The 12,290-nt window shown below is 44.9% G+C and overlaps 1 protein-coding gene across 17 annotated transcripts in view; it reads left to right on the top strand.

Moving 5' to 3' along the window:
- The window catches only part of trip12 (thyroid hormone receptor interactor 12), a 53,694-nt gene that overhangs the window by 37,077 nt on the left and 4,327 nt on the right, over positions 1 to 12,290 (top strand). For all 17 annotated transcript variants that reach the window (XM_020507909.2, XM_020507906.2, XM_020507904.2 and 14 more), the window contains 8 exons: positions 722 to 873; positions 1,079 to 1,236; positions 2,357 to 2,430; positions 2,549 to 2,748; positions 2,987 to 3,114; positions 5,455 to 5,606; positions 6,065 to 6,207; positions 11,976 to 12,132. In XM_020507909.2, coding sequence (XP_020363498.1) covers positions 722 to 873; positions 1,079 to 1,236; positions 2,357 to 2,430; positions 2,549 to 2,748; positions 2,987 to 3,114; positions 5,455 to 5,606; positions 6,065 to 6,207; positions 11,976 to 12,132 — 1,164 coding nt within the window. The remainder of the gene's footprint in view (positions 1 to 721; positions 874 to 1,078; positions 1,237 to 2,356; positions 2,431 to 2,548; positions 2,749 to 2,986; positions 3,115 to 5,454; positions 5,607 to 6,064; positions 6,208 to 11,975; positions 12,133 to 12,290) is intronic.

Raw genomic sequence — 12,290 nt, 5'->3', positions numbered from 1 at the left:
CTGCCAAATTCTCTAAAACAATGTTGGAGGTGGCTTATGGTTGAGAAATTAATGTTAATTTCTCAGACCATAGCTCTGGTGGACATTCCTGCAGTCAGAATGTAAATTGCACACTCCCTCAACTTGAGACATCAGTGGCATTGTGTTGTGATAAAACTGCACATTTATTTTGTGGCATTTTAGTTTCCCCAGCACAAGGTGCACCTGTGTAATGGCTGTGCTGTTTAATCGGCTCCTTGATATGCCATACCTGTCAGGTGGATGGATTATCTTGGCAAAGGAGAAATTGTCTCTAATAGGGATGTAAACAAATTTGTGCAAAAAAATTTGATCTTTGTGTGGATTTTAAAGAATTTGAATTTCTTTCAAGCATGGATTACATTAAGTGTGTTATTTTTGTCTCGGCCTCCTTGGGTTTTTCCTCTTCATGGTTTAGTACCAGAAACATTTGAACACTAAACACAGCGACACAATTAACTGCTAAACCATGCTTTTGTCAGCGTTTTTTTTCTTTTACAACGGCGGAGTTCAACAATGGTTATAGCTGCTAGGAAACAAATGGAATAGAACTGACAAAGGGAGGAACTACCTAAACTTGTCCAATAATAAATGCAAATTTTCATTTTCTGTTGCAAAATATGTTTATACGGTGTGCCGTAATGAATGCGACCCTAATCTTTGCATGTTTGAAGTGTGTCCCTGCTGTGTTTTGCCCTTCCAGATCCCGGGGATGGAGCCGGCAGGCCGCCTGGAGCCATCTGAGAACGGACCCCTGCTGTCACTGGTGCACAAGATGAACAACTGCCTAAGCCAGATGGAGCAGTTTCCTGTCAAGGTGCACGACTTCCCCAGTGGCAACGGCAATGGGAGCAGGTTAGTTCATTTACCTTGTCCCAGCTCTTCCTTCAATTTCTTCCTTTTGTTCCACAAACATTCTCTTAATGTCAGTCATTCACTTGTCCATTTATTAATGTGTGATGCCAATTGGCCAAATTGAAGTCAATATGGGTATAGGTGAAGGGGACTTCCCAGTATTCACCTCTGTATCATTGTGATTGTGTGTGTGTCTCTCCTTCAGAGGGTCTCAGGCCCTGAAGTTCTTCAACACACACCAACTCAAGTGTCAGCTGCAGAGGCACCCGGACTGTACCAATGTGAAACAGTGGAAGGGGGGCCCGGTGAAGATTGATCCCCTGGCCTTGGTACAGGCAATTGAACGTTACCTGGTTGTCCGAGGTAAGCACTGGGAACTCTCACTTTGCATTGAGTTACTGACTTAACTTCTTATGGTATAGGGGACGCTTGCGTCCCACTTGGCCAAAAGCCAGGGGAAATGCAGCGTGGCAAATTCAAATAAAATGATATAATCAAACTTTCATTAAATCACACGTAAGATTCTAAATTAAAGCTACACGTTGTGAGTGTAGCTTGTTGTGAGTCCAGCCAACATGTCAGATTTTTAAAAGGTTTTTCGGCAAAAGCATAAGAAGCTATTATCTGACGATAGCACAACAGTAAACAGAGTAGCATATTTCAACCCTGCAGACGCTACACAAAACGCATAAATAAACCAGAAAAAAACAGCTTCCCAATTGCGCAACGTCACTACAAAATATCTCAAGTTGCCTGTAAACTTTGCCAAAACATTTCAAACTACGTTTGTAATACAACTAGGTATTTTTAAACGTTAATAATCAAATTGAAGACGGGTCTATCTGTTTTCAATAGAGGACGAGAGGAAACTAACGCTACTTTTCAAGTCTTGCGCAACTCTCAACAGTGTTACCCATTTCCTAGATGGCCGTACTTCATTGCACAAAGGAATAACCTCAACCAAATTCCAAAGACTGGTGACATCCAGTGGAAGCGGTAGGAACTGAAAACAAGTGCCTAAGAAATATCGTTTCCCATTGAGAACTCACTGAACAGACAGACCTCAAAAACCAAAAAAAATCTGAACGGTTAGTTGTCTGGGTTTTGCCTGCTACATAAGTTATGTTATACTCACATACATGATTCAAACAGTTTTAGAAACTTCAGTGTTTTCTATCCAAATCTACTAATAATATGCATATCTTATATTCTTGGCATGAGTAGCAGGAAGTTGAAATTGGGCACGCTATTTATCCAAAAGTGAAAATGCTGCCCCCTATACCTTAAGAAGTTAAGCCCTTTCACTCCGTGAGGACATAGGTCATCCACAAATGATCTTCACCCAGCTGGGCCGCTTTCTCAAGTTCCTTCCCAGAGTATTTCTGTTCTTCCTTTTCTGTTGGCAGAATAGAATGTTTCCTTGCATTGCTGACATTAATGGGTAACATGCTGACGTGCTCAATGGGACTTTTTATCTCTAAAGGTTACGGACGAATCAGAGAGGAGGATGAGGACAGTGACGATGATGGTTCAGACGATGAAATTGACGAATCGCTGGTACGTTGCTACAATGTCCTTGAAAAATACTCTCAATATTGGATGATACCTCTCCCCCACCCACCCACAACTTATTCTGTTACCTCCAACCCTAACATGACCGTCTATCCTGGTACAGGCGGCCCAGTTCCTGAACTCTGGCAGCGTGCGCCACCGGCTACAATTCTACATCGGCGACCACCTGCTGCCTTACAACATGACGGTGTACCAGGCAGTGCGGCAGTTCAGCCTGCAGTCCGAGGAGGAGAGAGAGTCCACAGACGACGAGGCCAACCCGCTCGGGCGGGCTGGCATCTGGACCAAAACCCACACCATATGGTATCCCCTTTTATGCTGGATGGCCACACACACCAGTCTCTATAGGCTGGACTGGTTAACAAACACAAAGGACTGATTTGTGTAGTGGGTGGCTGTTAGGCTTGTGCAGTGTAGCCACCTTCCCGGTGATGCGTCACACACACAGGTCTATAGGCGGCTGAGTTGGTGAACGAATGCAACTAACTGCCATGGTGATGTAGTCACTTTAATGATTTACACACACTCTCTATCCCATCAGGTATAAGCCAGTGAGGGATGATGAGGATGGTACTAAGGATGCGGTGGGAGGTAAGAGGGGCCGGGCACAGACCGCCCCCACCAAGACCTCACCCCGCAACGCTAAGAAACAGGACGAGCTGTGGCACGGTAGGAACCACCCACCACCCCTTCTGGGCCTAGACTGGTGGGGTGGGTGTCTGTTGTCTACTGGCCTGGAGATTGAGAAGGACCAGTTCTGCTTGTTTATTTTGTAGTGGAACTCTAATGTACTATTTACAGTGGGGAGGAAGTAATTTTTTTAAACTGCATTGTTGGTTAGGGGCTCGTAAGTAAGCATTTCACTGTAAGGTCTGTTGTATTCAGCATTTCACTAAGGTCTACTATACTTGTTGTATTCGGCACATGTGACTAATACGATTTGATCTGACCTGCTTCTCCTGCTTGAAACAAGTTAATGGACCTTTCGCAAAGCCCTGCCCCACCTTGGTACTGTTGCAACCTCGGTCAACGTTTTCGCGAGAAGCCCAATTCCCCTTTCAAACCACTGGAGAAAACTCCTCACAATGATCTCAAACTGTTTTTAATCCTTAAGTCTCTATTGACGCACCCTTGCGTGAATCTAAGTAACATAATTTGTCAGTTTAAGCTAGATATTTTTTGTCATGGGCTGCGTCTCAATCCACCACGTCTGTCTATGTCGACCTTCTGTATCTGCGGTGGCCGATCTACAGCGGTGCTTGTCAGACCATGAGACATCCCAAAAATTGGTCTTCTCACAAAAAACATCTAGAGGAAAGATGTTCTCCGTTTCCACAAGTGTCATGGAACTTGTCTAATGGTAACCCATACAAATGTATGGAGGTAGTTTTATGGCAACTAAAGTAAGGGGTTAAATAGTCCCAATAACCACATTTTCCTGAGCTTTCTTCTCTCCTAGATATAGGAGAGACACTTCAAAATGTCTTGACAATTTATGAATGTTATTCAATGCGTTTCTATGGTCTCTAGTAGTGAAGGCCATATTCAATATTAAATATTTTTTTAATACTTCAAGTGTTACCAAAATTGAATATCTAAATGTGATCCTTGCTATAACCATTTCATATGTTAGCATAGTAGAACCCACCCACCCCCAACGGCTTAGACTTTTAGAGGTTAATGCACAATGAAATGAGACAGTCTACTCTTTGCAATGTTGTGGTCATTACACGGAACCTGTCAAATTAGGTTTGTAGTATGGCTAGCCACCGGATGGCTCTGAATGCACTGTCCGTGTTGTACAATTTGGTAAACACTTTTGGTGCTATCAAATCGTTTGCTAATGACTACAGCAGATGAGCACTATATTTCTAAAATAGCCGACTACAGCAGATGAGCACTATATTTCTAAAATAGCCAATTTATGTAGCTAACATGCATAACCATTTATATTAACCCTATATGTAACATTGTCTTTAAACACCTGGTAAAGTGTGCAATGAAAACATTAAAGGAAACCACTATATATTCAAGAAGAGATCCCCCCCATAAACACTTTTGGTCCTATATAGTTTTGATCTGCGTAATTACACTGTCGGAGATTGGTGCAAAAAAGATGATTCATTCTGCTCTTTCGAATGGTCTCGTACGTTTCTAACAATACAACCACAGTATAATTTTGGATTTGAAAAACACTTCCAACAAGCTCTATTTCATAGTTGAATTTAGGCAATATTTTTTTAATTTGATTTAACTAGGCAAATCAGTTTAGAACTATTTCTTATTTACAATAACAGGCTTTTCCGGCCAAACCCGGACGACGCTGGGTCAATTGTGAGCCGCCCTATGGGACTCCCAAACATGGCTGTATGTGATACAGCCCGGGTTCGAACCAGGCACTAACGCCTCTTGTACTGAGATACAGTGGCTTAGACTGCTGCCCCACTCGGGAGCCCAATTTAAAAAATAAAAACAATTTTTATACTCTTTTTGCCATAGCCATCCATGGCTTCTAAGTGTTTGAAACGTGAGCTTGTCCGAGGTGTCTGTCTACTCTTGCTATCCATCAGCATGCCCAAAATTGAATGGTTAATTGACTTTTTCTTTTTTTTTCATCAATGAATGTGACCTGAGATGACCTGTTAACACAAACTCACAGATATTGTCTGTTTAATCAATTAATCAAATGTATTTTTTACATCAGCAGTTGTCCCAAAGTGCTTTTGCGCCAACCCCAGGGCCAAAGGGCTTTCAGTCTCAAATGTCTGCCTTTTCTCTACACCGTATTACTTTGAAAGTAGTGCACGTCATAGATCTGACCATTCTATCACCTACACTAAATCTGACCATTCATGTCCTTATCTCATACTGAACATTTTACCATGTCAGTTTAGTTACTACATATCTGGGCGTCATTACATTCATTGGGCACAAAACGTAAGAAAATGACTGAAACAGGAAGGGTGCACTAATGAATATGAACCTGACCTGCTGTCTCTCCCCTCCCAGACGGCGTGTGTCCCAGCGTGGCCAGCCCCTTGGAGATGTACCTCATGTCGGAGCCCCCGGAGAGCATCACCTTCGACGACCCGTCTCTGGATGTCAACCTGCTGCTGAGGGTGCTGCACTCCATTAGTAGTTACTGGTTCTACCTGTACGACGTGAGTAGCCTGTTCGATCCTCCCTCCACCCCGCAGATACTGGCTCAAACTTCACTAACTGACAAACATACTGGTCGAATCCCACATAGCACCCTGTAACCTTATGTAGTGCGCTACTTTTTACCAGGTCCAAGAGAGTAGTCCACCATGTAGGGAACAAATTGCCATTTGGGACACAAGCCTGTAGGTCTGCCTCCAACAGATTCCACTGTCTATCATACATGATCTACTTAATGCTAAATATGTCTTCGTTGTCTTTGTGGGCTTATAGGGGGTCAAACAGTGTACCATCACTATAACTGTCTTCTAGCTAGACAGCCTTCTTAGTGCACACAGTTGCCCCCAAATAACTGTCTCTTCAAACAATACCTAGCAGCCTGTGTGTCTCCCTTTGCATCAGAGGGGCAGAGGCACTGCGTTGTTGTAGTTCCAGTCGGCTGAGGTTGTTGTTTTTTCAGAATGCTGTGTCTAAGGAGATCATCCCCACCAGTGAGTTCATCAACAGTAAGCTGACAGCCAAGGCCAACCGACAGCTGCAGGACCCTCTGGTTATCATGACCGGCAACATCCCCACCTGGCTCACAGAGCTTGGGAAGACCTGGTAACTCATCAGACTACTTTCCAGCTCATAACACCTACTGATTCAGAACACAAAGAAAGCTGCCTAGCTTTTGAATACTAGGCATTACTGGCCTAGTATTCAGTAATGCAATGTCCTCAAACTGCATGTCTAGGACCAGGCTTGGGGACAATTTCAAATCAGGAAGTAAATTCCAATTTTCTCTTCTAGGCACAAGATTAACCCCCACATAAGGAACTGTGTGTGTACACACGCACTCACTAGTTTATTAGGTACTACACACCTTCCACGAAAACGGATTGAGTCACATGGCTAGCTACAATGCATTCAGAAAGTATTCAGACCCCTTGACTTTTTACACATTAAGTTTTCAGACCCTTTGCTATTAGACTCAATTGAGCTCCAGTGTGTCCTGTTTACGATCTTTGTTGATATTTGTACAACTTGATTTGGAGTGGTAAATTCAATTGATTGGACATGATTTAGAAAGGCACACACCTGTCTATATAAGGTTCCACAGTTGACAGTGCATGTCTGAGCAAAAACCAAGCCATGAGATCGAAGGAATTGTCTGTAGAGCTCCGAGACAGGATTATGTCTAGGCTTAGATCTGGGGAAGGGTTCCAAAATATTTCTACATTGAAGGGCCCCGAGAACACAGTGGCCTCCTTCCATTTAAGAATGATGACGTTTGGAACCACCAAGTCTATTCCTAGAGCTGGCCCGGCCGGCCAAACTGAGCAATCAAATCAAATCAAATTTTATTTGTCACATACACATGGTTAGCAGATATTAATGCGAGTGTAGCGAAATGCTTGTGCTTCTAGTTCCGACAATGCAGTAATAACGAACAAGTAATCTAACTAACAATTCCAAAAAACTACTGTCTTATACACAGTGTAAGGGGATAAAGAATATGTACATAAGGATATATGAATGAGTGATGGTACAGAGCAGCATAGGCAAGATACAGTAGATGATATCGAGTACAGTATAACATATGAGATGAGTATGTAAACAAAGTGGCATAGTTAAAGTGGCTAGTGATACATGTATTACATAAGGATGCAGTCGATGATATAGAGTACAGTATATACGTATGCATATGAGATGAATAATGTAGGGTAAGTAACATTATATAAGGTAGCATTGTTTAAAGTGGCTAGTGATATATTTACTACATTTCCCATCAATTCCCATTATTAAAGTGGCTGGAGTTGAGTCAGTGTCATTGACAGTGTGTTGGCAGCAGCCAGTCAATGTTAGTGGTGGCTGTTTAACAGTCTGATGGCCTTGAGATAGAAGCTGTTTTTCAGTCTCTCGGTCCCAGCTTTGATGCACCTGTACTGAGCTCGCCTTCTGGATGACAGCGGGGTGAACAGGCAGTGGCTCGGGTGGTTGATGTCCTTGATGATCTTTATGGCCTTCCTGTAGCATCGGGTGGTGTAGGTGTCCTGGAGGGCAGGTAGTTTGCCCCCGGTGATGCGTTGTGCAGACCTCACTACCCTCTGGAGAGCCTTACGGTTGAGGGCGGTGCAGTTGCCATACCAGGCGGTGATACAGCCCGCCAGGATGCTCTCGATTGTGCATCTGTAGAAGTTTGTGAGTGCTTTTGGTGACAAGCCGAATTTCTTCAGCCTCCTGAGGTTGAAGAGGCGCTGCTGCGCCTTCTTCACGATGCTGTCTGTGTGAGTGGACCAATTCAGTTTGTCTGTGATGTGTATGCCGAGGAACTTAAAACGTGCTACCCTCTCCACTACTGTTCCATCAATGTGGATAGGGGGGTGTTCCCTCTGCTGTTTCCTGAAGTCCACAATCATCTCCTTAGTTTTGTTGACGTTGAGTGTGAGGTTATTTTCCTGACACCACACTCCGAGGGCCCTCACCTCCTCCCTGTAGGCCGTCTCGTCGTTGTTGGTAATCAAGCCTACCACTGTTGTGTCGTCCGCAAACTTGATGATTGAGTTGGAGGCGTGCGTGGCCACGCAGTCGTGGGTGAACAGGGAGTACAGGAGAGGGCTCAGAATGCACCCTTGTGGGGCCCCAGTGTTGAGGATCAGCGGGGAGGAGATGTTGTTGCCTACCCTCACCACCTGGGGGCGGCCCGTCAGGAAGTCCAGTACCCAGTTGCACAGGGCGGGGTCGAGACCCAGGGTCTCGAGCTTGATGACGAGCTTGGAGGGTACTATGGTGTTGAATGCCGAGCTGTAGTCGATGAACAGCATTCTCACATAGGTATTCCTCTTGTCCAGATGGGTTAGGGCAGTGTGCAGTGTGGTTGAGATTGCATCGTCTGTGGACCTATTTGGGCAGTAAGCAAATTGGAGTGGGTCTAGGGTGTCAGGTAGGGTGGCGGTGATATGGTCCTTGACTAGTCTCTTAAAGCACTTCATGATGACGGATGTGAGTGCTACGGGGCGGTAGTCGTTTAGCTCAGTTACCTTAGCTTTCTTGGGAACAGGAACAATGGTGGCCCTCTTGAAGCATGTGGGAACAGCAGACTGGTATAGGGATTGATTGAATATGTCCGTAAACACACCGGCCAGCTGGTCTGCGCATGCTCTGAGGGCGCGGCTGGGGATGCCGTCTGGGCCTGCAGCCTTGCGAGGGTTAACACGTTTAAATGTCTTACTCACCTCGGCTGCAGTGAAGGAGAGACCGCATGTTTTCGTTGCAGGCCGTGTCAGTGGCACTGTATTGTCCTCAAAGCGGGCAAAAAAGTTATTTAGTCTGCCTGGGATCAAGACATCCTGGTCCGTGACTGGGCTGGATTTCTGACTGTAGACCCTGCCACATGCCTCTTGTGTCTGAGCCGTTGAATTGAGATTCTACTTTGTCTCTGTACTGGCGCTTAGCTTGTTTGATAGCCTTGCGGAGGAAATAGCTGCACTGTTTGTATTCGGTCATGTTACCAGACACCTTGCCCTGATTAAAAGCAGTGGTTCGCGCTTTCAGTTTCACACGAATGCTGCCATCAATCCACGGTTTCTGGTTAGGGAATGTTTTAATCGTTGCTATGGGAACGACATCTTCAACGCACGTTCTAATGAACTCGCACACCGAATCAGCGTATTCGTCAATGTTGTTATCTGACGCAATACGAAACATCTCCCAGTCCACGTGATGGAAGCAGTCTTGGAGTGTGGAGTCAGCTTGGTCGGACCAGCGTTGGACAGACCTCAGCGTGGGAGCCTCTTGTTTTAGTTTCTGTCTATAGGCAGGGATCAACAAAATGGAGTCGTGGTCAGCTTTTCCGAAAGGGGGGCGGGGCAGGGCCTTATATGCGTCGCGGAAGTTAGAGTAACAATGATCCAAGGTCTTGCCACCCCTGGTTGCGCAATCAGTATGCTGATAAAATTTAGGGAGTCTTGTTTTCAGATTAGCCTTGTTAAAATCCCCAGCTACAATGAATGCAGCCTCCGGATAAATCGTTTCCAGTTTGCAGAGAGTTAAATAAAGTTCGTTCAGAGCCATCGATGTGTCTGCTTGGGGGGGGATATATACGGCTGTGATTATAATCGAAGAGAATTGTCTTGGTAGATAATGCGGTCTACATTTGATTGTGAGGAATTCTAAATCAGGTGAACAGAAGGATTTGAGTTCCTGTATGTTTCTTTCATCACACCATGTCACGTTGGCCATAAGGCATACGCCCCCGCCCCTCTTCTTACCAGAAAGATGTTTGTTTCTGTCGGCGCGATGCGTGGAGAAACCCGTTGGCTGCACCGCTTCGGATAGCGTCTCTCCGGTGAGCCATGTTTCCGTGAAGCAAAGAACGTTACAGTCTCTGATGTCCCTCTGGAATGCTACCCTTGCTCGGATTTCATCAACCTTGTTGTCAAGAGACTGGACATTGGCAAGAAGAATGCTAGGGAGTGGTGCACGGTGTGCCCGTCTCCGGAGTCTGACCAGAAGACCGCCTCGTTTCCCTCTCTTTCGGAGTCGTTTTTTTGGGTCGCTGTTTCTAAGGCAGAACACAGGATCCGCGTCGCGAAAACATATTCTTGGTCGTACTGATGGTGAGTTGACGCTGATCTTACAGTCGAGAAGAACTACTGAATATATGTAATGAAACCTAAGATGACCTGGGGTACTAATGTAAGAAATAACACGTAAAAAAACAAAAAACTGCATAGTTTCCTAGGAACGCGAAGCGAGGCGGCCATCTCTGTCAGCGCCGGAAGTAGAGGAGAATGGCGTAAGTCAGGGAGGTGACCAAGAACCCAGTGGTCACTGACAGCACTTCAGAGTTTCTCTGTGGGGATGGGAGAACCTTCCAGAAGATTCAACTCTTTGACCTGAATGCCAAGCGGAATGTCTGGAAGAAATCTGGCAACATCCCTACAGTGAAGCATGATGGTGGCAGCATCGTGCTGTGTGGATGTTTTTCAGCAACAGGGACTGGGAGACTAGTCAGGATCGAGGGAAGATGAACGGAGCAAAGTACAGAGATCCTTGATGAAAACCTGCTCCAGAGTGCTCAGACTGGGGTGAAAGTTCACCTTCCTACAGGACAGCGACAAGTCTCTGAATGTTCTTGAGTGGCCCGGACTTGAACCCGATTGAACATCCCTGGAGATGTAATATTTCAGTTTGTAATTTTTAATACATTTGCTAAAATTGTTAAGCCTATTTTTGCTTTGTCATTATGGGGTATTGTGTGAAGATTGAAGGGAAAAATTGATTTAATCAATTTTAGAATAAGGCTGTAACTTAACAAAATGTGGGAAAAGTCAAGGGGTCTGAGTACTTTCCGGATGCACTGTATGTAAAGAAGGCATCGAGGCTTTCAGTTATGTTTCGGTTTAACGTTATAATGGTCAAAACGAGTGACCTAAGCGACTGACCTGTGCCAGGTGCGCCGATCCAATATCTCAAACTCCCGCACTCCTCGGCTTTTCACACACACGTCAGTGTCTAGGGTTTACTGAGAATGGTGCGACAAACAAAAAACATTGTCAGTGGCATTCCTGTGGGTGAAAACCTGTTTGGAGACGTAGAAGGAGGAGGGAAAGAATCTTTCACAGGCGGGCCACGAACAGACTAATAACAGCGCAGAACTGCATCTCACAATTCACAACTTCCTTGTCACGGATGGGCTATCGCAGCAGACGACCACACCAGGTTCCACTCCTATCTGCAAAAAATGAGAAGCGGCTCCAGTGGCCATGCGATCATCAACACTGGACAATTGAGGGGTGGAATAACATGTAACATGACAGCAAGTTCAGTTTTCTTGAGTGGCCTGTGCAGTCCCCTGACCTCAATCCAATTTAGGATGAGATGGAATGGGCTGAGCGCAGCATGAATGTATCGCCATCCAATCTGCTGTAACTGCATGATGCTATCACATTAGCATGGACCAACATCTCTGTAGAACGTTTCACCTTGTAGAATGCCCCGCAGAATTCAGGCAGTTTTGGAGGCTATGGGTGGTCCGACTCAGTACTACACTGAATAAAAAATATAACGGCAACATGCAGTAATTTCAAAGAGTTATAATTCATATAAGGAAATCAGTCAACTGAGAAATGCATTAGGCCCTAATCTATTGATTTCACATGACTGGGAATACAGATGCAACCATTGCTGTTTTTTAAATTTATTTTCAGCTTATGAACATGAGACCAACACTGTTACGTTGTTTATTTTTGTTCAGTATAGATGGGTGTACCTAATAAGCTGGCAGTATGTGTGTGTGTGTGTGTATATATATATATATATATATATATATATATATATGCCATGTATTTTGACCAACTATTTCATTCACTCTCCCTCCTCCCCAGTCCCTTCTTCTTCCCGTTCGACACACGGCAGATGCTCTTCTATGTAACAGCGTTTGACCGTGACCGGGCCATGCAGCGCCTCCTCGACACCAACCCCGAGATCAACCAATCAGATTCTCAGGACAGCCGCGTGGCGCCCCGCCTCGACAGGAAAAAGGTGTTGAAAATGTTAGAATGATGTTGGTGTAATGTCACAATCGGCTCAATGCATGCATTTCAAATGCCTTTCTGGAATAGGTTCAAGTATAGCCAAGAAGAGTGGATGTCCCCAATTACAATTATCCAGCCAGTTCATCTGTTTTTTTGTATCCTGCC

The sequence above is a fragment of the Oncorhynchus kisutch genome, linkage group LG18 (genome assembly GCF_002021735.2).
Source record: "Oncorhynchus kisutch isolate 150728-3 linkage group LG18, Okis_V2, whole genome shotgun sequence".
Classification (NCBI taxonomy): domain Eukaryota; kingdom Metazoa; phylum Chordata; class Actinopteri; order Salmoniformes; family Salmonidae; genus Oncorhynchus; species Oncorhynchus kisutch.
The sequence above is the reverse complement of the archived record's forward strand: the minus strand, read 5'-3'. Positions and strand labels throughout refer to the sequence as shown.